Raw genomic sequence first — 26,301 nt, forward strand, 5'->3', positions numbered from 1 at the left:
TGGCTGCGTCGAGCGGGGCCGGATCGAGCCCCCCGTGCGCCCCGCTGCCGGCCCTGCGCGCGGGAAGATAACGGCCCTAGGGGCCAGCACCAAGGCTGGCTGCACCGCCATCTTCCAGGGGTGATCGCTTGGCAGAAAGCGAGCGCCGTGAGCCAAGCGATGCGACGCACGTTCGGTGTTGATTAACTACAGGTGCTAAGCCCGCAGGCGGTGCACATGGGATGCTTTATTTCACGTTTCGTGCGAGTTTTTAGCTACAAAGCATCAGTCTGCAAGAGTTTGTTGAAGGCTACGTACAGCGTTCTAGTCAGAAGCACAACAGCCAAGTGGCCGTTGCAGCTGGCAGTTACAAAGTACGATCTTTTGCATGCAAACAAAGCAGCTTTTCATTATGGTTGTCCACTAATTGCTGACGGGTTGCCTTGGCTGATTGTTACAGACCGTCTTCTCTTCCTGCTTACATTTAATCCCAAAGAAATCGAAAAGTTTCATGAGCATTAAGTCCACAATTTCCTCCTCTTCTGAAGCCTGAAATAAGGACAAGAGATCAGTCAACAGGCGGGCAGGCCAGGAGCAGATGGCAGCTCCTGCTGCAGGTAGAATGAGTTGCAGGAGGAGATGGGCACTCCGTACCATATAGATCAATTTTTACTCTAGGCAGAGCACAGATCGCTGCCAAAGCCGAACACCATGCAGACACATTCACCAAACAGTCTCAGATAGCCTGAGGGTGTGCATGCTACTGAAGAAATATTGGCTCTGTCAAAAGTTGTGAAAATGTTGCTACTGGTGCCCGATGTTCACTAACTGACTGCCGTGCAGGTCATAGAATTACAGAATCATTGAGGTCAGAGAAGGCCACTAAGATCAAGTCCAACCCCAACCCACCCCTACCTGCCCATTGCCCACGTCCTCAGTGCCACATCCCACAGTTCTTTAACACCTCCAGCGATGCTGACTCCCCCACTTCTCTGGGCAGCTGTACCACTGCATCACCACTCCTTCTGAGAAGAAGTGTTTCCTAATACCCAACCTGGATTTCACACAATGCTATCAATACCTGAACAGATCAGGAGCTTGGTGACATTGTTAAAAGGAGCTGTAAAGTTCTTATCAATTCTGTAGCTGTTTTGGCACTGATTCCAATGGAACTGGGGCTCTGGATTTAGTATGTGAATGCCAGGCTACAGATCTTAAAGTCTGAACAGAGACTCGTCTGAACAGGAATGGACAGTGTAATTCTGGAAAATCTGAAGCATGCTTTATGAGTAAATGTTGACTTCTTAAAAGTAGGACTGAGTTTACATAGGTTTCATCAGGTGGTGGAATACCTATGCCATGAGTAAGCTCTGCACAACAAATGTTAAAGAACAGCACGAGAGCTGAGATGAACACACCTGGTAGTGCTTCTGCTCCTCACTGAAAGCAACCAGAATCACTGAAATGAAGAGATTCAGCACCACAAACGTCATGAAAACAATGCAGGATCCAATTAAGAAGGAACCTAAAATTGGATTGTAGTCCAGGATCTGTAGGATTAATAAGGTAAGACATGACATTCTGATTTTTAAAAAAGAGCATAGGTACAAACAGCTATCACACAGTTAGGAGTTTGTCCCTTTGAAAATCTTTGTGGGTAATAAATTACACTATAGTTATATATCATATGTATATAAATAAATTTTCTCCTTTTACTTTAGGGCTTTGATATAGTATTGTACAAAGGAGATGAAATATTTCATACATATAAAACATTAATATGGGCAATCTCTGTGTTTTGTTGTTGTTTTAAGTGTTTGCATTTGAATGCAGTACTATGGAAATTTGAGGTGAAAGCTGACAAACCTGGAGATTTGTTTAGCCACATAAGTAACAGCTGCAGCTCGGTCAAGTCCCAGCTTTCAAACCAGAAATAAAATCTCTGTGTGCTTTTATTTGAAAGTGTCATTACACTGAAGTCCAGTCAGACTGTCAGAGAACGTATCAAGTAAGTGTTGCACAGGAATTAAAAAACATAGGAGTACATTTTTGGGATTAACTACTTGAATGGATGTAGCATTGAAAAACGTTTTGCCCAGTTACTGATCTTACCCTGCTGGATTCATAGTCTGAAAACATCCACTGGAGTCGTTCCAAAGATACTGTGATATTTGAAAGAACCCAATGAAAAAGTCAGTAATAACAAATTAAATGTAATGAAGATCCCTTGTGGAAGGTGTTGTCTTTCTTGAGAAGTGATGGGTGCGTATTCAGAGTAAATGCCGGGACATCACTCACATATTTCTCTGTAGCGTTTTAAGGAAAACTGCTCAAAACTTTATCTGTAGTCAATAAGTAACATACCTAGTTAAAATGTAAGCAGCTTTCTCAATGAAATGTTCATTATGGATCTACCAATGTTTACAGTGGGATGGGAGATATATTTCACTGCTTTTTTTATTGCTTGAACAAGTAATGAGGGCCGCTTTAGGAGGCTGTTGCACTTGCAAAATATGATTCGTGTCTAGCACTAACCAAGAGTCCTTCTATTTGCTGATTCAAAGCATATATGAAAACTGAGGTGTTAATTACACTGTGATGAACTTCTCAAAATCAAGAGGGAGTACCTCCTCGTAGTTGAAGATTCCCAGCTGAAGACTGACCATGGTCTCTGCTGAATCGGAGAGAGTTTTGTAAGAGCAGAGCTTCCAGCCAAATATCAAGTTTGTCTGCAAAGGAAAGAAGGCGTATCTTGCACCATAATCAGAGTCCTTGCTGCAAATCAGCTGATGACTGATAATTCAGAGAAAGCTCTTCCAGTCTGTCATCAGCCATGAAGCTTTTTTGTCTTTTTTGCTCTGTTGGATTTCATCTTTTTTTTTCTCTATTTGTTTGTTTGCTTTGTCTAGAGAGGTGTGCATGAGCTGTAAGACATTTTATCCTGGATTTAAAAATCATAGAATTATTTATGTTGGAAAAAACCTTTTAAAAAGACCAATAATTATTTAATCTCATTAGAATGAAAATAATATTTTATTTGCATCTTGAGTTTTAATATAATAGGCATAAAAATAATTATTTCCCACCTAAAAAGAAAATCATACTTTGTGCACTCTTCCCAGTTTGAGCTTTACTCAAAAAATGACTTTTCCTGTACTTTGCTGTGTACTTTACACCTGTTACACACAGAAAATCCTTTTTTGTTTGTTTGTTTGTTGTCTCAGTCTTTGATTTTTGTACTGAATTTCAGAATTTCAGTTTGCAAAGAAAGAAGCAAGTGGATATTTTAACTGCCTTCACATATATGGAAAAATTAGAATCCGGTCTTCTAACCTAAGGCTTAGACAAGCAGCTTTATTCAGTTTTTACCTTTCAAAGACACATTGCTTTTCCCATTCAGAAACAATTCATTTAACCTGGCAGTACCTCAGTGCAGACTGAAGACAAGAGAAACCTCAGTCATACTCACAGCAATGGAATAGGCGAGAAACATGATTGCAATTACAGTGATAAATCCAGAGATATCACCCCATGCTCTCCTTAGAGTGGAAGTGATCATGTTTAACTTAGGGTTGAGCCTCAGTAGATGCCACAGTTTCACTGTGGAGAGAAGCACGAGGAAAGCAATCAGGTAGCCAAGAACTGCATCGGCTCTTGCTGTTTCATTAAAGCTTACAGAGCTGTTAGAAACAAAGAAAAGATGGATTAGACCATCACACAGAAGCCTGGGAATGCATACGTTCTGGAAAAGCCAGTCACTCTGAATTTGTTTTCAGTGGAGAGCTAACTTGAGTTTTTGCTTGGATATTTCTGTCTCTGCTCCCTGCTGTGTGCACACAAAAAGCTCAGCTGTACACGACTATGCTTTGTTTCCCTAAATTATCCTGTGATTCTATGAGCTTGCTCTTCTGTGGCCATTTTCTAGCAGATGTTATTATTTTCCATTCTGTGTTAAGTATTGCTGTCCTCTACCCTATGTTTCTTGATGGTAAAGAATAAATGATTTACTAGCTTGGATGTCCTGTAGCAGCCAGGGAACAGGGAGCTCAGTTAGTACTTCCTAGGGTTATTGCTTACTCCTCTTTGTGTTCCTGGTAGTAGCTGATGTCTCGGCTCCCAAGGATTGTCCTCTTCACAAACACTGAGAGGGCACTCCAGCTAATCAGTATGATGGCCACCTCCAGGAGATTCCACTTGCTGTGGAAATATCTCCACTTCAGAGTCTTCATCAGTTTTCCCTGTGGAAACAGGAGCCTTACTTTTTCAGTCCAACACTGTATCATACAGTAAACTTCTCAAGATTAGGTCTCTGTTCTCCACAATAAAGCAGACTTCTGCACATCATAATTTCTCATCATCTTTGCCATTCCTGCCAAACAAAATGTCGCCTTCCTATTATTTAATGAAGATACAAGATCTGATTCAGTCTTCCACTGGTGCAAGTCAGCAAGCAGCACTACTGAAATCAAGTACTGTGCTAAAGCTTTCACAAATGAAATGAAAGACAAAAGGTAATGCTGTCAGCAGGATTTTCCAGTGTATCTCACCTGAACAATCATGTAGTACACGATAAAGAGGAAATAAATTACTTCTGCAGCAACAACAAAAATGTGAAGACTGTTGGTATATGGGTAGAGCCGGACACTCTGCAGCACTGCACTTGTGAAAAAGGCCCCTGGAAAATAACAGTGGTCAACTCAATGCTGTAATAATTACATCCTTCTGTTTTCATTCAAACAATTTAGTTCATTAATAAGACCTCCGTACGCACATTCACATCAATGTCAGTCTGAATCTAGTTATCATACTGAGATTTAAGCCTGACTGTAGGAGTAGCCCTGTAAATGTTCTTTGAAACTTTCTTCAAATAGTAATTTTGGACAGTCAGTGGCTTTTGGGATGCTAATGCCCTTCTGTGTGGCAGTATGATATTAATCCCAACAAGACTGAGTTTGGATTAGACTACAGATGCTAAACTGAAACAGGAAGGACTGGAGATATAAATCTGAATCTCATTCTGGAAAGAAAATGAGCCCAATTGTGTGGTTTGATATGGGCATAAGTTCTCACCTAGAGCGTTGGTTTCAAACATCAGGCTTACAATGCAGAACAGGTTCACGTTGGCATTGTAGACTGTAAATTCAACAAACACTGCTCTTGTGAAGGTGTCTAGCCAAACGTTGTTGAAAAGGTAGTGGAGAATTCTGCCAAAAAATGTATAGCCAGTGAGATAACTCATACAGTATCATACACATGAAGGATAGAAGTGCATCGTTTCATAGAGAAGGAGCACACCCAAGGTAAGATGTTTACTATTATTTTAGCATTATGTATTTCTGCAGCTTTGTAAATATGGAATCCACGCATGCAATTAGGAAAACCAGGTTATAATTTTTTGATCTGGTTGTTATCTAACATGGAGAAAGATTATAAGAATATAAAGTACACTGAAGTCATTGCAGTCATATCTTCAATATTCAGCGTAATCCATGGTAGCAAAATTCAGAATGCAATCTGAGATGAATCCTAAATAGAGCAGAGAAAAGAGCACCATTGTCACTACAGTGAATTCACTAATACTTTACCGGAATGCAAGCTTTACCTGGAGGCATTCTGAGGATCAGTTCCCAGGTGAATCACATATCCCCCTCCCCCGTAGATGGCCAGTTTGCCCCAGACGGGCTGCCCTCTCAATTTGGTCTCGCTCTGATAATGCCAGGCTGAGCTCAAATCTGAGGAGATATCAGAGACCGAAGTGTTCCAGTGTTCTCCATAGTCTGATGTGTCTTCTGTTTGTAGGGAGTATGGAGCATGGCATTCCTGAATCACATGCTGGAGGGTGGGTGAAATAGGGCAGGTGTCTCCTTTCACTCTCACTTGGCGAATTCGAGCGCTGCCCACCAGCTTGGAGTTTCCATCTGTAATGAACCCTAAATGGGAAATGGAAAAGACAGAACTATGATTAATATTTCTTCTTTTCATTTATCATTCTGATATGCATTAATGTTTTCCGATAGATTAAAAAAAAAACAACAATACTGTAAGCAAAATAGTGCTTGCGTTGATTTAAACTGAATTCTTGGAAAATATCCATAGACAACAGTTTAGTATCATTACCTGTCTGATTTTATAGAGAAGGAAACAGAGGTCTGCAGGAGAAAAGAGACCTGCCTGGGGCAGAGTAGCCATGTGCAGTGTTCACACTTGATCACAGCTGGTTAGTGCCGTGTCCAAGAGTCAGCCATGCCACTGTATGCTCATAGGTACTCTAAAATGTGAGCTTGAACATGGCTCATATTTGTTAATGGGTATGGCCAGATAGAAACATAGTGATGTTGTATAATTATCCTTCACAGTGACCTAAGACAGAGTGCAGAGCTCTCCTGATGGAAGGCTTTATAGTGCCATCTATCTGCCATTCTGCTTTTGTTCTTAGTGATGGAAAGAAGCTTGAAACTGAGACATGTACCTGGAATGGGTAATGTAAAATGTGAAAAATTAAAGAACTCAGTGCAAAACTTGAGTTTTGTATTAAAGATAATGAAAATGTCAGGCCAGGTGGTACTTGGGGTCGGGATGTGGGGCTTTTGTTATCCACTAATATTCAGTTTATGAAAATTCACATTAGTCTTACACACTCACAGTGTCTTCCTCCAGTCAAATATGCATGTACAAGTTGGAGATAGGTATAAAAGATAATGTTTCAGAATCTGGCAAGCTGAAGTGAATCAAGATGATATCAAAACTGTCTCTGCACCTTTATATGATCCATAAAGATTTTTGACCAAGGTAGTTTTTGCCCATGTGAAAAAATCCTCATAACTGTAGACATCACGGAATCCTTCTGTAAAACTGCTCTCAATATGCTTGTTTAAGTAGTAGGAATTAGGATCTCTTTGCCCATAGGCAACCAGTAATAGCATCCATAAAAACCCCAGATAGGCTGGAAAAAAAAAAACACACAAGAAGAGTCAGTACATGTGATCTCAGAATTAGCACTGCTGTTCAAAATAGATTGTGTGAATGATTACTGCTGTCATCACTTATTAGGTTAAAGAGATGCTTTGCAAGAATCTGACTGACTAGTGCTAATGAATTTACACAAGTTATGTCTAAGTGCTGCACTTTAAACATATCACATCTGAAATACAAGTAGGAATCTGAGAAGTGATTGAGAAAATAAGCATAGAAGCTGGCTGAGCATTAGCAATAATGACAGCTCTAAACAGAATGAGTAGCTTAATTTTGTGTTTAATGTTTTCACTGATGTAAAAGTACTGATGAATACTGCTGAATAAAACAAGATAAACTACATATGAGTAATACCCAGGATTTCTCTGATTAGGGCAAATGCCTTCTGCTCCTTCATGCAGCTGATTTTCATTTTCTCGACATCAGCTGCAGGAGGTGGCTGGTAAATATTGCTTCTGCTGTCCCGTCGGGCTCCAAAGAGAGGATTTGAGTCTCCTGTGGATGAGAGCAGTAATACCTGGAATCAGTCAATAGATCATTTATATCCTGCTTTTCACTTTCGCCACTGTAAGGAAATACTTCTACTTAATGCTTTTCCGTAGGAATTCAGGTGATGTCACTTAAAGAAGCAGTATGGTGAGGTAGCACTGGGGAATGATTGAGGTCCTGAGCAGCATGTCAGGTTTAGGTACAGGTGTCTTTCTGTGCCCATTCAGTTGTATAAAGGTAACCAGTAAGATCCTGGCTATGAATCACATATTGGTGCATAAAGCATTCAAAAATCTTAGAGAATATTTCACTTTTTTAGTAATTTCTCACTTTACAGACAGTTACCTGGTGCAGGTAAAGGTCCATCAATGGCAGTGTTTTCTTCATCCTCATGTTCCACCTTCTTCAGAACCAGAGCAAAAAAAGCAGCAAATCCCAGCACCTGCAAGAATTAGCTGTAGACTCATGGCATGCCTATTAATATACAGAAGCTCAGGGTTTGGCACACACTACTTTGGATACAGCTACTGCAGAAGAACAACTGTCCTTTGGCTTTGTGGGACTCGTGCAGCTGAAGCTTACAAACAGTGCACAAACCCTAACTCAACTGCTTTTGTTGTGTGATATATCTTCTTTGGTCATCTCATCAACTATTAAACTACCAAAATGAGAGATGAAACTAATGTAATGCCAACAAATGCCAACAGAACTCTGTAATACATGTTAGCTTTTGTTTTAAGGGCAAAAGGACTTCAATTTCACATGTTAAATCCTGTGGTTCTTTAAAAAGTACTATTTTCCCGTAATGATAGCAGAATGAGTTCATATTGGCCAGTGGTTCCATTTCTGAGGATCTCACCTTTAAGGGCTGCGTGATGAAAAGACTTTCAAAGAAGGAGATGGCCATGGAGATCAGCCATTTGATGGAGTTCTCCTTACCATAATGCAGCCCATACAGCATGGTAAAGAACCCAGATACACCACTGGTGGCTGCAACAAGGAACCAAGCAATGAACACAAACCACCAGGGCAGCCCTTTTGAAGAAGAACTTTTCTTTCCATCACCAGAGAAGCTTGGAGTAAGTGACCACCTTCAGAATCAACCAGAAGAGAAATAATCATTCAGTACTGGAATAGAAACCAAAATCACATGCTTCAGGTTCTTTGACTATAGGCAACGTTTTATGATTTAAAATCTTTTAGCTAATTTCTTCTTTTAGCTAATGTAACTACACAGAATATATGGATGGCAAAAAGTACAGCGGGCAAAGATATGAGAAAGTGTGCAGACCTCAGCGAAAATAAAAAGAAATACAATGGTTTTACTTGCTTCTCAGTTCATGCATTATTGAAACTCCAGTAGAAATGTTGACCAAAGAAAACCAACCATGAATGCCTTTAGGTGCTGGAACATCTCATGATCATCACAAAGGTCAGAGAGATAATTAGTGGTATTGTTTTCAATTCTTTCTATTTAATTATCAGGTTTCCCAGAAATATTTTTTGTCTGCTTATTCATTTTATTTTCTCCATGCATTATTAGAGACCAGAGAAACTTCCAAAGCTCAATGATTATCTTCAGCACTTTACAGCCATATAGTACTGCACTGTAACATTCAGTTTTGGAAGCAAAAGTGACAGAGAGTAAGGATCTGTCATTACTGCTTTGTGTGTAGTTCACTGCACTGAAATTTCTTTGTTATTATTCTACAATAGAATAATAGTAAGGCATGTTTCTACAGCTATTATAATGATTATCTACAACTTATTAAGTAGTAATTATTTTCAACTCACCGCTTTTGAATTCATGACCTGAATTTACTTACACTGAAAATGGAATGAGAATTAGGTTACCTCTCAGTGATGGATGCTGACGTGCAAATCTGGTTCTGCAGGAGGTTCTTCATGTGCTGAACCTGCCGAACTGCTTGAGTATAACTCTGAGGCATCTGAAATTTATGAGGCCCCAGTAATTCGAGCTCCATCTCTACCTGCTGGAGTTGCATGTACAAGCAACGGTTGTAATCGCTGCACTTTAGTCGCTCACACATTCCCTTTTCAGGACTTGGGCTTCTTGTTTTTTCTGCAAGAAAAGAAATTGCCTTTGAACTCTCCATCTTCGAATGCTCATGGAAAAGACATAAAGAAATAGGTCTTCATGAAATCAGTGGGATTGTTCGCTCATATATTATTATTTAATTGAAATTGAATCAATGCCTAAGTTAAAGTTGGACTGAAAGGAACAGCAGCAGCACAAGGCCAAGAAGAAAATAAATGGGACAAAAAACCTGATATTTGTAGGTCTTGATAATATATAGTTAATAATTAGATACTGATAAAGCTGTTAGCTAACATTTCATTCTACAGCAAAAGAAATAGAGATTTCAATGTCTTTACTTGGGTGGTAGGAGGTGCACAGTGAAAGGAGAAGGCAATGGGCACAAATTGAAACTTAGGAAATTCCATCTGAATACAAGAATAACTTCTATTGCAAGAGTGATTGGACACCATGGAGGGATTGTTCTGAGAATCTACGGATTTTCCATCCTTGGAGATACTCAACGTTCAACTCAATGCGATCTTGGGCAGTCTGTTCCAGTTGACTCTGCTGGAGGATCCCTTCCAACCTCAACTATTCTGTGACTCTGTAATTGCCTTTGAGTCAGAATGTAAAAGCTTGGGTCATCCCATCCAGTGTCATCATCAATTTCACTTCAAAGGTTTCAGTAGGCATGTCACATTAAGCTGTTTACCTTGTATATCCATAGGACCCAGTGTGACAGTTACAGGATCACCCTTCTTTTTGTTTTCATCATAAAACTCTTGCCCAGCTCTATTCTGCTGGCAAATGATATCTTCAACCAATGCCAAAAGCATGTTGATGTTAGTTGATTTTCCGAGATCTGATACTGAGGTCAGTGATGGAGCCTTCAGGGCTTTAAAGAGCGAGTTAGCAATTCTTCTTATGTCCTAGAAAAGACAGCAGCAATATGACAGTGACTCAGACTGCAGTGACTTAAGCTGATGTGGTCAGGAGGTGCTGCTGGCTGGGAGCTGCATCTATTGCTAAAATGGGTAAGTATGGCACATCCTATAGGGCTGGATATAACAGCTGGAGATGACAGATTTCAATGCGTTCAGCAATTCAGTTTTCAGGATTCAGTAATGCAGCTTACCTGTCTGTGGGCCTAAGCTGGGGAAGACAGGGTCTATGATACCTTTTCTCTTCACTGTCTTGCTTGATGTTTGCTTTTAACACAGTGATTTTAATCACTGTGCAAGGGGATGAAATGTACATAAGCTAATCTTGCTGAAGTTGAGGATTCCTCCATGTGGAATATACTGTGAAAATGGATAACCCTTTGTTCATCCCATGGCAGTATAGATGAGTAACTGAGTGTTTTGCACCAAAGCACATTTAGCTCATCACGCCAGACAATTTGAAAGTCTTCTGACAGGGAAGATTTCTGCTGTTAAACTGGAGGCGTCGAGTAGCGCATGACAGCAGAGGGCAGTGCAGGACCCACCGGGAAGCAACCACAGCGCTTACCTTTGTTACAGCCTCTGGGGTGAGCGAGATGGCTGGGGTGACCTGTGGGGCGGGAGATAGGCTTGGGGACACTCGGACATTCTTTCCTGACTTCTTCTCTGTGCCCTGCATGGCTGGCCGGGGTCGTGTGTTCCTGAAAATCTGCACAATGAGCAGGTTGATGGGGAACATGAGGAGGGAGCTTTCAAAGCCGATCATCACTTCCTGCCATGTGAACTCAATCTTACCTATCAAGATCAAACAGGGGAAAGGAATAAAAATAACCTCAGGAACCATCAGATCTGTCTCGTGAAAAAGCCCATTTGCTCAACCGTTCCTCTTCTAGATTCTGCTCTCTCTCTATTTTCCTGTGCAAGTAATGAAAACAATTGTTACCCAAATCCATTTTCTGCTCAGCTGGATCCTTTGGCACTCCCCAAAACATGATGCTGGTCAGCATGGTGCAGAGCAGCAGTGAGAAGCAGCATGACACGCGCTGGGCTCGTGTGAAGGAGCTTCGTGGGGAGCGGCTGAAAACTGAGTACCAAATGTGCCCATCCTGGAAACCTTTGGAGGTCTTCATGAAAAACAGGTTGCTGGGAAGGAAGAGGGGGAAATTAAATGAATGCTTAGGAAGGAGAGGAAAGAATAAAGCTGTATTTCAGGGTCCTGGCCTGTTCATGCTAGGCATAGTCAGAAGACATATTAACTATGAAAAAAAAAATCAAATATCATGGCTTGATTTACATAGAATGGTCACAGTTTCTTATGTCCTTTCCTTCTGGCCACACCATAGTGGTGAAGATAATCACGAGCAGTTTCTATATACATTTTTAGGGAAATTACACTGAAAACAAGATGCTTGGGTTTCCACATGTCTCATTAATGTACTCTTTATCACCAGTATTTCCAGACTGATGTAACCGTTAGGGTAATAGTCAGGCATTGTTAATCATCCTTCTTCTCCTCGTTCAGAGCCCTTTCAGAGCAATGGAAACACCTCACTGTTTTCTTTTTGTCTAGAGAGTTGATGTTTGCATACTCGCTTCTCTACAATAACAATCAATTAGGAGCAAAAAGGCATAAAACAGAAGTTACCTGAACTGCTTCATGTCTTGCTCTGTAGCTACTGGGAATACTTTATCTAGGACACATTCTCCAATATCAACTGCTAGCCAGGAATTACAGAGGAAATACCATTTCTGGTCCCACGCAAGGTCATGTACCAATACTCGATTCACATACCTGATGGGAAAACATACACGGCACAGTCATGTGTAACTGAGTGGTATGAAATTCAGGACTCAGCAGAACTATGGAGGACAAACTCTGACCTCTGATGTCTTTGACTGCGTCTGAATGGTGAGGCACAGAACACACATCAGAGTACCCTAAAATAATGTTCTTCTGAATACTTAGGTTGGTGATCTGATCCAGAGCATGTTACAGCTCCCATCTGATCACTGTGCCTTCATTTCATGCAATATTTTCTATAGTGTGTTTGATGAAAGTCTTGCACTAACTCAGAATCAACTTGTAGTATAAACTGCATATGGGAAGTATTCCTTGTCCTGCAGTTTAGACCATGATATGATCTATTCATCTGGGGAAAAAAAATAAAGGCTAAACTAGCCCTTACTTTTTAGAACTGTAGAAAGAATAATTTCAAGTGCTAGGAAAGGAAAGCAGTTGTCACTATAAACATATTTTTGAATCTTTATTATTTCCTTGTATGCACTTACCAGGATGGATTGTCCCCTGAATTATCATGCCACAGTCGAATACTCTGCAATTCTCCTAGAGGAAAGAGGGTGCAGAGTAGGAAAACATCCACTCCTCCACGTTCAAACACTGGTGTGTCAGGATCAGTTAGATGATGTGGCTCACTCTCTCCTTCTAGTCCGTAGAGAGTGAGTGTCACCTGCAGAGTAAAATAGCAAAATGAAGGATCACTCATCTCAGAATTCTGTATGTGATTATTCCTCTGACATACTCTGCCCACTTTCTAGCTTAGAAATTGCATTTGAGCTGCGCTGTTCAATAGCCTTGGGTGCTCCTTTATTGCTCTGGTTCTCTAAATGAGTGCAAAGCTCTTTCACTGCACAGTACAGCTGATACCTTGGAGGTTGTGGCTGCCCCACGGCGATGTCCTGTGAAAACTGTCACAAGATAACGATACTGAGCAAAGGGATCATTGTCTTCCAGCACTGTGATTTTTGCCTGCAGAGTGACATGATACAAACAGTGTATTAGCAGCTCTGTAAGTATAGGTACCTTAAAGCTGTGGATAGGAACATATATCTTATGAACAATGCGAATGGAAGGGATTAGGGTTAGATGAAGACGTGTTAAAACAGGACAGTCAAAAAGGCAATTGGCCTAAATACTTTCAGTCTTTATTAATGAAAGACTTACTTTGGCATCATCCTGGATGTCTTTCCTTCGGGCCCAAATAACTACAAGCACATATATCAGAAAGATACATCCTACTGTGGTCACCACGATGGGGTTGTCCACAAATGTACCAAATAGCTGTGCAGTTCTGCTAACATCAACAGCATTAGGTATGACAAAGAAGGAGCTCCCAAAGAAGGTAAGATGGTTGCAGAGACACTGTGTGCTTCTAGAATTTGTTTTTGGTCCTACCTGAAAACCAGAAAAAAACTCTGGGTAGAACATTTTGCTTCAAAGTATCAGATAACTTACCAAGCAAATGAAGACAGTGCTGAGAATGGTGAGTTAGCATAGAGAACTGCTGTACAGGAACAAATCGTTATTGGTATATTAATTCTGATGTCCAGCCAGAAAAAGGCATTTATAATATGATGCGAACCTGTCTGAACAGCTCAGTTTCTCTTTATGTAGGAGTGCATCCCAAGAAGTGTAATGGGAATGCAATTTGAAATTTAGTCATAGTGGATTAAATTTCACTTCTTCATTTTACTAAAACATCTGAGAATTATTTTATTTTGTGGTATGAATCCAATGGGGATCACTAGGGCTGGCTTTGGCATATATAATATAAAGATTTCTTTATTTCCCTCTACTTACCTGGCATCCATAGCTGTTCCAGTTCCCCTGCTGCTCATCCCAAAATACACAGCGGGATGCAAAACAAGTGACAGCTATAGCTAGCCCATCATAGACAGTGGAATCCATTCCCATGTCTTGTGAAACCATCAAATAGTAAGTTCCCTCTCCAAAAATGAGTTCTTCAGGGCTAAGAACCCAAGTATTTGTTTCACCTCGAACAAAAATATTTATTTTCAGTGTATACATGGAAATGTGTATTTTGAATACAGCTATATTGCATATAATAAATAAACTGAACAAAATAAAAGAAACAGGTACCAAATAATCCCTAGCAACTCATTGTTCAAAGCATCCCACTCTTTGCTCCTGAATCACGATAAATTGAAACTCCTTTGAGAAGTTTCTTTCCAATTAGATGTCAGGCTCATTCTGCAAATCTGTGGTCATAATGTCCCTGTAAACTTGTCAGTGAGCGCTCCATGATATCCATACCAAATGCCCTTAACTTCCCAGTAGTGAACATGTATAGGGCTAAGTCTTTTGGCTACGTAAGCCCAGAATGCAAAAGTTAACTCATCACTAACATGCTGTCTTACCTCCATTAGTTTTCTTATAGAACAGATGATTTTTCATGTCATAGTTTGTTTCATTTGGGCGATAACCATATCCTAAGTAGAGTATTAGTGGAATGTCTTGTTCACATTCCAGCTGAATCACTATTGATGTGTTTTCGGAGGTGATGTTTACTTGGAAAATGCTAAAATTGCTCAGGTTCAACTGAATCCTATCTTCCTGGGGCGCAGAATGCCTTGGTAATATTATCTGGTTTTAAACAGAAAGACAAATACAAATACAGAAGAGCATCTTACTTATCTATAAGCACTGTAAGTATCTATAGGTACAGCCATATACTAGATCATCTTTTCTATAAGTAAGGCTGTCAAAAATATTTTCCTTGAAATTGTTTTCTTGATACTGTCAGCTAACTTCTGAAAAGTCCTTTTCCAACCTGTATAGATTCATCACAAAATCTGTGATCTTCAGTGCATTTTTTAGCAGAAAGCTGAGATTATTACTGAAATAGTGGTCACATGAAGTACATAAATGAATTGTCTAGATGTCGGTTTATAAATGGGTTAGGAATCCCAAACATAAGTAATACGAGCACGCAGTTGTTGGGTATTGAATCAGACATTACATTGTGTTTCAAGGTCACTGTAATCTGGAATGGTTTTCCCCAACCGTTACCATTGTCACAACCATTTAAATGAATATCATCTCTTTTCTAAGAAATATTTGTCATTTTCTTCTTCATATCACAAAAATAACTCCATCACAAATGCAGACACCCATTATATGTTGAAATGAATACAGTACCTCCATTTGCAGTCAAATAAGACAGTAATATACAAGACAGATTGTAAACGGAAGGAAGAAGAGGGATAGAAAATAGTGACTTTACCTCAATGCTTTCTGTAAGATTGCTGACTGGTATGATCAAGCCATCCAGACCAGTAAGACTTAGACCTCCCACTGTTCCACTGATGTCAAAACTGGTGTCACTGGAGAAAAAGGGATTCATGGCAAAGCTCACCATCTGTTAACAAGACATTAATAATAATCTCTGAGTTATTGTTAATATTTCACTATCTTAAAAATTAAATTGGTGAATAGACCAAATAAATTTGTTGACCTCAGACTCAAACAGTACTCAAAAGAAGCCCAAGTCCAGTTTTAAATACATGCCTAATTTCTGTGGTAGGCCAAACAACTCTGGAAGGTGATTTTGATTCTGAAATGCGGTATGTATGCAACAGTGTGAGGTTCCATTCACTGGAACTGTTTTGTCTTTCAGATATCAGATATCAAAATGCAATTGCATAAGCCTTTTTGAAAGAAACTCCATCAAACCTGTGTCACTCCTCTTGGAATTAGAAACAAAAAATCTGTTTTTACTATGATAGCAATGGATGGAATTGTGTGTCAGATTCATTATTTCAATAAGAGGATTCAGAAGCCTCTCCTAACACTCAGGTGGATATATTGCTGTTGTTATTAGGAGGTTCTGGTCATTTTTTGGCAGAACTGGAAAAGACACCATGAAAAAAAAAGTTTTACACTATCGTAGGAGTTTCCTGAGAGTGTGAAATTAATCTGAGACCCTTTGAAAATTACTTATAAAAACATCACAGTATTATGCAATCCATTGCTCTGAGGGTTAAAAACAAAATCTCCTAACTTGGATCACAGCTGTGCTATGATCAGGACATTTGCAGACCTTCTGTCTCCTGCAGGATCTGAGTGCCTCAGAATCATTTGCTTCCAGCTGGGATGAAAGAGGTCTGCTGCCTATTGGTTTGAATGTTGATAGGGACTCTGAGCTGTTACGTATCCCTCAGAGCATTAGATGTAAACAAACAGCAAATAAGTTTGTAGTATTGATTCCATCACCTTCTCTAACCATGCAAGTTTAAAGCAAGAGAGTATGTGAGGGGAATTTAAGCTTGCTCAGCCAGCTTCATGCAATTAAGATAAGTGAAAGCTTCTTTGACCAAAAGTGACTGGAAGGATGTCTTGTGTGCTTGCACAGTCATAGTAAAAGGAGAAAGGACTCTAAAATTGCTTGACCAAGAATGTAAGTTGGAGGTCAGGTTGAGTCAGATTAAAGCTGTTTACTTGCCCTTATATCCACTGTTTCATCATCAACTCCTGAAATGCCAAGAGAGGAAGCAGTTGGGAGAGTAAAACTGGCAGAGCTGGAACTGGAGATATTAATGGATGTACCATCCATATTTTCTGTTTGTAATCTATCCAGTCCAGTTGGACAGAAATGAAACAGAAAAAAAGAGAAAGAAAATAAAAACACAGAAAACAAACAAACATGCAGTCAGTAGTATGAACTTCAAACACAGAGAGAAAGTTCTCTCAAAAAGTACTCTTTGTGAGTATAGCTTATCTGGAAAATTATTTCTGACTGCCGGCAACTACCTTAGCACATTGTCTCTGATGTAGTAGTCCACATAACACTACCATACAGTCATCAGGAAAAGGGGTGGAATTGGCATATCTGTATGTGAAGTTGTACCCAATTAGGTGTACTTATGCAAAAGGTGCACCTGGTCCATGTGTGAACATGTTCTCGATTTCTACACACAGTTAAATGTGAATGAAAATCAGACTCTCAGGGAAGAATATGGAGATATCAATTGGGAATGGAGAATGCTCATCAGGCTCCTTATGATTATATTTGCTCTTGTCAATCTAGTTACAGTTTCGTATATCATGTATTATTGGCAGCTTGGCAACTTGGAAAATAAGAAAGAACTTACCTTTTAAAGGCAAGCAGCTGCTAGTAAGTTCTTCTTTGGTCAAAGAAAGCACGACATGAGAATTTTTAAGATGATATTACTGAAGCTAATTGGGGTCCAAGCTGTTCTTACAGTTAATTAGCAACTTCATCATGCTGTTGAAGTTGTCATTATGCTGCAGTATTAATTTGAGTGGTTGGGTGGTTTCAAGGATAATGCAATGAATATTTGAGGAAAGTTTGAGTGCCTATCAGGAGCTTGGGGGTGGTTGGGGAAGATAGACAGACAGACAGACAGACAGACATTTGTTACTGTTACCTGTTTATATACATTGTGGCAGAAGGAGTAGTAAGGACCATGGGTTCATCATCTGGTTCCTTCCCAAACAGAAGTGCATTCTGCAGATTTTCAACTGTATTCAGGAGTTGGTGGGACACCAAACTCTAGACAAGCATTAGAGGAGGGAACATCTAACAGAGCTGCTCAGAATCAGTAAGTTGCTCATTATTGGCCCTTAATTCCTTTTATTATGAAATATTGCTTTCACTGTGTCTTATAAAGCTGCCAAACTCGTTGATGTTCTTGTTAATCTCAGAGAAAGTTATTCTTATCAGCAGTTCAAGTTCTGTAATTCTCATGAAAACATAACGTACTGCAAATAAATGTCTTACAGTAAATGGAAATCTAATATTTAGAACTTCTATGCACTGAAATTTGAAAGACTACAAACATGACATCAATTCATGCAAGACATTTATGTATTTGTGCATGTTAATGCCCTTTCACTGCACATTTTAGTGTTGAAAAGCAAGAGCTAATTACCTACTTGTTGTGTTACTGTTGTGTTGTCCTGGGGGAGTCTGAACAGTTTGTAACATTTTCTCTCAGGTTAGATTTATATCATACTCCTTTGCAGGACTGACAGCTAAAGTGTATTCAGTCCAGGAATTACACAAAGGGAAATGACAATTCACATATAAATAGGAAGGCCTAGGACAAAATAAACACATTGCTTAATTCTGAATAGAAAATCAGAATGGGCTTTCTGAAAAAATGTAAGCAGAAACCTGAACAGATTTCAGCTCTGAAGTAATGAAACAAGTCATGAATACTGAATACCTGAGTCTTCCTTGAACTGAGGGGAAAAAGGAGGGGATAGAACCAAATCGGGAAAAAAGATGTATTGTAGTCCATCTACTTGTCATCCTGTAGAGCTCTTAACACTGATCCTGTCTTCTATGCACTGTCCTGTGCCCCACCTGATGCCAATTTAAAAATGCGAGGCAGCAAAACTCTTTAAAATCTTCTAAAGCAAGTAGATGTTCAGCCACAGTCTTCTATAAACTGGGGTGAATCAAAATTACCTGTTCTGCCTCAGGCACTGTAGTGTTCGTGGCTCTGTTTTGTATGGAGGCTTGAAGGACATTGCTCACTGCGTTAAATAGGTAGCTGGCTGCGTCCGTTAGTTTCTGATCATCTCTGCTGTCCTCTGTGTTTACAGTGAGCAAGGAAGCGCTGACATCTTTCAGTGTATTGCTGGCTTCCACCTGCATGGGAAATAAGTGGAAAAGTCTCTGTTTTACTAGTACCAATGACACAAGCAACACATTGTGCCATTGAGTCTTTTACTGAGTATTGCAACATAAGTAATCCCATGGGACTATTTGTGGCTAAGGCTGTTTTACTGTAATTACATGTGCTGGGCTAACATCTCAAATACTAATAAAGATGGTATACTACTAAATGACATACTAATGTCCAATACAGACCTGAAAAATGCAGCCTGCTTCCCCAGATTCAGCCCATAAAAACAAGATGAATAATATTTGAAGGAGGCTTATCATTCAAATACTGGGCCAAGGTACAGTTTAGATGTACAGTAATGTAGTAAATCAGGTTATACTTCAGAGTGATGAGTACAAAATATAACCACACTCAAATGCATGTGCATTTCAATCTTAATTTCCATATAGCCTGTTGGATTATCAGTAAGTAATACCTTTGGCCTTGTGCTGTGCTAGATGCCAAAGGAGAATGAATCTTACAGCTTTTATTTTGTGCCCAAACATAGCTAATGATGGCTTTGTGATTGTGAAAGCACTGGCCAGCATAATAGCCCGAGGTGAGAGATCCAAGCAAATTCAGTGCAAGCTTGTACACGTTCATTCCCACAGTCTGCAAATGCATAGCAGCCTCCCTATACAGTGAGTGTTGAATCTGAGCGATATTCTTGTCCTGCTGAAATTAACCACATATTGTTGAAGTGCTCCCAGGCCATTGTCTGGCTGTATAACACACCAGAAATCAGGACAACTCTTCTCATTGCCAGTTTGTTTGTAAAATTTCCCCAGTGACAGTTTGTTCTACTCTTTCATGTGCTTACTTTTTACTGCTTAAACACAAATAGCATTATCTGCTAATGTCATATTGTCAAGGAACACTTTTGCAAGGCCAATCTTAACATTTGTGCTTGGTTCCTCTGGTTGTGCTGCCATGTTCCTGTCCCACTGCTTTCTCACTGAAAGTTAAGGTTTCCATCTTAAGATGTATCAGAGAATGTAACTGGCTGGCCAGTCGTAGCCTGGATTGCAGTGGCTGCTGAGTAGGTGTTTGTGCTTGCAGATTTGCTTACTCAAAACAGTGAAATGTATTCCCTTCTAGTCAAGACATACATGCTGGTACAGTTATAAAAAGAAATGAGCAAAGAACAGATAACTGTAAGGCACTGACATTCTTCCAAGGTTAGAAGGGTTCAAAAGATTCTGTACTGCTAGCGAATGGAGACAGAGGATGAACTGCTTCTTACCTGTGCTGAGACAGACAGCTCTTCAGACCTGTAAGTGATCTCTTTCAGTACTTCTGACATCTTAAGAGCAGTTTGTACTGATGTTACATTAACAGCAGAGAGAGTTGTCAGCATTAGCCCTCGGAGCTTGGAATAGAAAGGGGTAATTAGGCGAAAGATTAAGATGCTAATTAAGTGCAAATAGTGCTATATATTGACAGCCAGGGTTGCTGTGGAATATGTGGTAGAATAAAACTCCTCAAGGATCATGTGAACTGATGTTAGGTCTGCTGAGAAACTGCCACTTGCGTTAACCACATGAGTTTTGTGTTTTCTTCCAACACAGAATTTTTACAGTTAACATACATCAGGAGTGAGCAGAGTTACTTCTCAGATGCATGTGAATTACCACATAAATTCCACTTCCTGAGAAAGCAGAGCCATGTTCAAATAATAAATCATAACTGAAGGATATGTTGCATTTATCTAGACCTTTTCACCCAAGCATGCAAAGCACAGTGTAAATATAAGCTTATATCTGAAACATAAGCTTGTAGCTGAAAGGAATAAACTAAAACTACTTGCTATCTAGAGCTCCAGGGGAAATTTTTAGAGGAAAGGCAATTTTATTATATTTAATTGTTTTTCAGAATCAAATTAACTGTAAGTTTAAAAAGACTATGCAAATTAGTTTAAGTGATTGCAATAAGAATTGTGAAAGTGTTCTTTTACTGATGGATGATAAAACAAATTTTTTGGTTGGGCAAATAGTGAATAATAGCCAAAATCCATGCCAAACACTGAGATGGATACCAGAAACTTGAAACCTCCATTGATTTGAGGAGGTGATATATGAGCTTTTTATTACTTAAGAGCTTCCAAGGAGTATGAAGAGTCCATTATATTGCACTGTACTGCAAGAAAACAAGTGTCTGGCTCACCTCTTTTCGTGTGTCTGCCTGTAAAGATATGTTAAAGTTTTCCTCTTGGGTTTCATGATTAAGGACTGAAGTCACTGACTTAAACAGGTGGAAAAGACTCATGCTGTTGTTCCCATCTTTTAGGATGGTGTTTGCCTTCTCAGATACAATGGTCTGCAGGGTCAGGTTCCCATCGATTGTATCTGCTTGTATAACCTGATGAGGAAATCAGATATGCTCTTAACATTGCTAACAATTATAGTTGTCACTGAACAGTTTCTGCAATTATGTCATTGGCAGCCTAGTCAGAGTGGAACAGAAAACTATGTTATCAGGGTTTTTTGTGTGTTTTATTTTGTATTAAATTCTGCAGACAGCTCTGCTGTCCTCTTGGGTCCTTTCACTAAGTGCTGAAGTCATGGGCTTGTACAGCTGGAACAGATCCATGCTGTTGTTACAACCCTATAGAACTTTGTTTGCTTTCTAAAATACAATGGGACATCTTTAGAAATGTCCAAATGTAGGAAAACACCCCAGTTCCATCTCAATCTATGACAAATTTCTGTCATTATAAGATGTCTGATCTTACCCACTTGGCTGACAAATTTGTGCAGAAGAGGCAGAGCTTATTTCAACCCACAGTTTTCTAAGCCCCAGTGAGTGGATTGCCAAGAAAGAATTTGCGGTGAAAAGCAACTTCTCTGAGTATGAAGCATGGGGAAAGGCATGGACTTCTAGCAGCCTGATAGGAATCTGCCGGGCAGGCAGAAGCTAGAGTTTTCTGGGACCTACTAAAAAATAACTCCAGACTCTCTAAATACAGCCTTTGCTACCCAGTGTCCAAATAGATCATCTTTTAAAATTCTGTCCTAGAAAAAGAACAGTGGAAGTGTCTTGATTACTTTGAGTCCAGTGAGAATAGTCTCTGTTAGACAGGGAAATGGTGATTATTGTATGGTCACAGACATATAATAAATACAAAATGGGAAGAAGTTCCAAAAGAGATTCACAGGTTAACATCAACTTGGAACACCTTGAAATAAAGTATTTCTTCTGTGTACCTTCACCGAAGCATTGGTGTGAACTGTATCACCAAAACTGTTGCTAATAGTAATTGTCAGATGTAAAATGAAATTATTTTCCTCTTCTCCAAGTGGAAGATAAACTGGGAAGAGTTCAGAGTCTGGACCACAGTGCAGGAGAGAATCTGAAATAGGAAAGATGTTGTTACCTAACAGGCATCACACAGACACCTCCTGCTATCTAAGAACAGGGCTTTGTGGGTTTGCATTGTGCAGACCTGACTGGCTTATATGTAGACAGAGAGCAGAAGCAGCCTGTGCCTTTGCTCTTACTAACAGCAGTAACAGTGCTTGCCAGAAATGTGAAAAAGCACTTAGTCAAACAGTTCACCTCAGGACTTACTTGAGTTCAGATAGAAGCAGTAGTTGAGCTGTGTGCTATGACTTGATTGGCACGAATCCACAGAGCATGGAGTGCTGCAGGAGACTGTGAAAGTGGTGAGCACAGATCCCTGCTTGGGAGACACAGCACAGCTGGGGACCTGGGGCGGAGGCACGGTGCTGACAAGGTAGGTTTGTTCCCCGTAAGCACGCTGAGTCAGTGCTGGGAGTGGAGGGAGCAGAACATCAGCAGTAATCGTGCTGCGGCAGCACTGATCTGCAGACATCTAACCTATCGTGACAATGATGTGGTTTGTTCAGGCACCACAAACCTAATAGTGGGCCTAATCAGAAGTGGAATCCCACTATTGAATCAGCCATAAGAAGAGAAGAACTGTTAAGAGCACAGTAGTTTTTGCATTGTAACTAAAATTCCATTATTTGATCAACTATTCAACACAATGTTATTTTCAGATGAGCCTTAACAAAATTATTAACAGCTTGGAGCGAGAGAACGGAATTTGTCCTGCCGTGCAACAGCCCAGAACAAACGTAATTATGTTAAGGAACCCATATGTGAAGTAACAGCTCTAAACTTGTAGAATTGCTTGTCAGCAAGGCTACATATACGTAACATCTGTATGATGTCATGGTGGCAGAGACTATCTCAAAGCAGTCTAGCAAACCTTGCTTGCCCCTACCTGTTACTTTAATCTGAAAAGCTTCTCCATGCATCTGCAAGAAGGAGCTGTTCATTATCAACGTGGATGTGTTGCTTTGAAGCAAATTCAAAGAGTTCTGACGGAAACCAGTCAGGCTGCAGGCTGGAGGGAGGGGTATAGACTGGAAAGCCAGACAGAAAAGAAAACATGACAGCAGAGGCTCTTTGCTGTGATTTCTGTTGCAGCTGGGCTGCAGAAGTGGGGTGGCAATTTGATGCTATTTTAACCACTGCTAAACACAACACCACCATGCCTTGGTCTTCCCTGCTATTTCCAAAGCTCCCCTGCGACAAAGCACCACTCTGATGCTGTGGCTTTTCCTCTTAACAGATGCTTATTGGTAGTATTTCTGACAAATCTGTTGCTCTCACCTTGTTTTGGAACGTGTTATCTAAGTACCAGTTATAGTACGTGTCCTGAGAGTCCTTCTGTCGAGACACACTCAAAACAACTTCCTCACTAGCATTCACTGGCTTGCAGTTTGCCTCACACCTGTAGGGAAGTAAGACAGTAGCTACAAGTAGTAACTGGATGAGAAGTCACAGTCCTCGATGTCAGTTGTTTTAACCTTGTTTAATGAACATCTGCAAAATCCCCATGATATTTATACAGGTGAGCTGTGACTCACAAATAGTGAAATACTTCATTTTGCCGCAAGAGTTTTAGAAACCTTCATCTTTATTTTCAGCACTGACTGAAGTGAGGAATCCACACACTCTTTATGTTCATTCAAGCTCTCAAGTAAATCCTAGCTCTATTTAACCTCCTGAAAGGATTATATTAACAAATCATTGAAATGCCATTGATCTTCAGTGAGGCCCCAGATTCCCAAAGACCAGATTTTTTAAAGTATTATTGTGTCTGTGAGTGTCTAGTAGGAATTTCAGATCTATTTTTTACTTGTATTCCCATCATTTCAATTAAGTTTGCATATGGAAATCTCCAAAGATGATAAAAGGTAGACGCGGTTAAAATGCCAAAGTGGTTTTGGGAAGAATATTATTCAGTTTCTAAAGGGATTATGTTCAGAAATGTAGTCTGGAAAAACGCAGCTAGACCCATTGTCTTTAATTCCTTTGAAGGTAATAAATAAATTTACAACAATCAATAAATTATCATAATAGTAATTAATAATGATACGCATGGTCCTGCACTAGGTTTGTGTAGTGATATTAAGTAGTGAATGCTTAAGTTTGAAAACAGACCTGATTTCGAGCTGTAGATCTTGTTTTGCAGTCACATAGAGGCACTGTTCATCCTGCCTCTCTTCATTCCCGTGGCTTCGCACTGTGACCCTCACAGTCACTGCTGACTTCGGAGGAGGAAGGCAGGAAGGTGGGATTTGCACCTCTCGTTGGCTGGTAAGGATTATCTGGTGCTGCACACATTCATCCCATTCAGGCCAGCAAGCTCCTGCATGAACATTTATTTTATAACTTGAATAGTTATAACATCCCATGTCACTTATAAGGGTCTTACACGGTACAGGTTTCGAAGACTCTCACCTGGCTGTGAGAGTAAAGGCTTAGGATGGGTACATATTGACAAATTAAAACCTCGGATCTATCTTTGGCAAAAAAAAACAGAACTGTGTACAATGCAGTATTATATACCATGATTAGTTGGGTGTTAAAACCAGAATAAGGTAGAGGGGCATTCTTCATACACAGTGAATGGCAAACTTTTAATGCCAGGCAGAAACTAAACCACCAGTCAGAGTATCACAACTTGGTCTGGCCCAACAGTAAGTTTGTCACTCATGAAATAAAAATTGGTGGAAAAACTTCAGGAAATTCACATACCACAGGACCAGAGAAAACTGGAATTATCATTGTTATCTGGCCAGCCAAGAGTAATAGTTGTGAAAGGATCCACGTGACGACTCGGTTTAATATGCATTTTGTTTTTCCTTTGGTGACCCTAAAAAATAAGTAAATATACCAGCTAGGACAGTGGCATGTATAAACACATACGTTATTTCATAAATGAAAAAGCTCTGAAATTTTAGACACCGGATCACTCTAAGTGCATCTGTAGTTTAAATGCTCTTTCCTTAACCAGTAGTAGCGTGTGAGTATCTGCTATAGGAACAGCAACAGATGGCATAGAGGAACGACATGTGGCTAAATATTCCCAAACTCTTATGTAATGCATTTCAATTTTAAAGAAAGATCTTTAAATAATACTTACTTTGGTCATTTGGGAATTTGTTTTAGAGGTGTCTTTTTCCTTAGCACGATCTGCTACAAAAAACAACTGTGATAAGCAATTTAGTTTCAGTAGGTGAAACTCTAACTAGATAGTCACATACTGTAAGTAAGATCATTGTTATTCTTCAGTCATAATGGTGTAAATCAAATTTACATGAGGTGATGAAATTTAACTGATGTACAAAGAAGAAATGAGGAAAAGTACTGGAAAGGTTTCAATGGGATTAATTCTAAAGTCACTTTATTCCTGGTATATTCTGCTTTTGTAAATGTAAGGACTTGCCATCTAGAAATGTTTACTGACAGCAGCTTATGTGATTTGCTATGATACAGATATTTCCTAACTTCAGAACTATATTCCAGGACATACACTTCACTAATTAAACTTGAGGACAAACAGCAAACATGCAATGTGTAATACATAGAGAGTAATGCTAATTAATGAGCACTTCAAAGCCTGGGAATCTGCTGTCATCAGGAAGAAGCCTCCTCAAAAGTTTCAGCACTGTTGCTGGAAAGGAAGAAATTGCTAGATGCAAACCATAAACACTCCATGAAGTGCTCTGATTGCAAAAAGACGTGGTCAAAACCAGCACTGTCAGATTAATGCAATTACCTTCTTTATGAGAACTGTTTGCCAGCACATTGATGAATCCAATATCCAGACTCACATTTGAGAAAGCATTCATGGCCACCACTTTCACTAGGAAAGTACCTAGGAAAGACAAATGCTTAAACTAGTATGTCAGTGGACCAGACCATCATGTTTATGATATAAAGCTCATAAAGAAAATTCTATTATTTTCTCTTGGTTAATTTTGTTTGTTGATGAGTTTTCCACTTTGGAAAGCAGCTGTCTTGTTTGAGATTTTCTACCTGAGGGGATGGGATGTTCAAATGGGTATACAGAAGCCCAAGAAAGCTTCTAATGTTGAAAATCTTAAAACATAA

General features: G+C 39.7%; 1 protein-coding gene across 1 annotated transcript in view; it reads right to left on the reverse strand.

Annotated features, from left to right (window-relative positions):
- Positions 1-6: 6 nt before the first annotated feature.
- The window catches only part of PKD1L2 (polycystin 1 like 2), a 33,571-nt gene continuing 7,276 nt past the window's right edge, over positions 7-26,301 (reverse strand). Inside the window, exons 9-44 of the mRNA XM_031555411.1 lie at positions 25,786-26,087; positions 25,505-25,554; positions 25,331-25,383; positions 24,943-25,060; positions 24,346-24,553; positions 23,512-23,632; positions 23,120-23,261; positions 22,437-22,641; positions 22,316-22,323; positions 22,047-22,246; positions 21,037-21,231; positions 20,096-20,302; positions 18,675-18,857; positions 15,340-15,599; positions 14,599-14,810; positions 14,021-14,214; positions 13,385-13,615; positions 13,088-13,189; positions 12,712-12,890; positions 12,068-12,214; positions 11,366-11,565; positions 10,991-11,217; positions 10,194-10,410; positions 9,295-9,523; positions 8,300-8,531; positions 7,786-7,882; positions 7,306-7,446; positions 6,737-6,922; positions 5,582-5,909; positions 5,050-5,183; positions 4,527-4,654; positions 4,057-4,217; positions 3,449-3,659; positions 2,607-2,708; positions 1,398-1,529; positions 7-528 (exon numbers count right to left, since the gene is read on the reverse strand). Of these exons, the coding sequence (XP_031411271.1) occupies positions 403-528; positions 1,398-1,529; positions 2,607-2,708; positions 3,449-3,659; positions 4,057-4,217; positions 4,527-4,654; positions 5,050-5,183; positions 5,582-5,909; positions 6,737-6,922; positions 7,306-7,446; positions 7,786-7,882; positions 8,300-8,531; positions 9,295-9,523; positions 10,194-10,410; positions 10,991-11,217; positions 11,366-11,565; positions 12,068-12,214; positions 12,712-12,890; positions 13,088-13,189; positions 13,385-13,615; positions 14,021-14,214; positions 14,599-14,810; positions 15,340-15,599; positions 18,675-18,857; positions 20,096-20,302; positions 21,037-21,231; positions 22,047-22,246; positions 22,316-22,323; positions 22,437-22,641; positions 23,120-23,261; positions 23,512-23,632; positions 24,346-24,553; positions 24,943-25,060; positions 25,331-25,383; positions 25,505-25,554; positions 25,786-26,087 (6,168 nt within the window). The 3' untranslated portion in view covers positions 7-402. The remainder of the gene's footprint in view (positions 529-1,397; positions 1,530-2,606; positions 2,709-3,448; positions 3,660-4,056; positions 4,218-4,526; positions 4,655-5,049; positions 5,184-5,581; positions 5,910-6,736; positions 6,923-7,305; positions 7,447-7,785; positions 7,883-8,299; positions 8,532-9,294; positions 9,524-10,193; positions 10,411-10,990; positions 11,218-11,365; positions 11,566-12,067; positions 12,215-12,711; positions 12,891-13,087; positions 13,190-13,384; positions 13,616-14,020; positions 14,215-14,598; positions 14,811-15,339; positions 15,600-18,674; positions 18,858-20,095; positions 20,303-21,036; positions 21,232-22,046; positions 22,247-22,315; positions 22,324-22,436; positions 22,642-23,119; positions 23,262-23,511; positions 23,633-24,345; positions 24,554-24,942; positions 25,061-25,330; positions 25,384-25,504; positions 25,555-25,785; positions 26,088-26,301) is intronic.

This window comes from Meleagris gallopavo, chromosome 13 (genome assembly GCF_000146605.3).
Source record: "Meleagris gallopavo isolate NT-WF06-2002-E0010 breed Aviagen turkey brand Nicholas breeding stock chromosome 13, Turkey_5.1, whole genome shotgun sequence".
Classification (NCBI taxonomy): domain Eukaryota; kingdom Metazoa; phylum Chordata; class Aves; order Galliformes; family Phasianidae; genus Meleagris; species Meleagris gallopavo.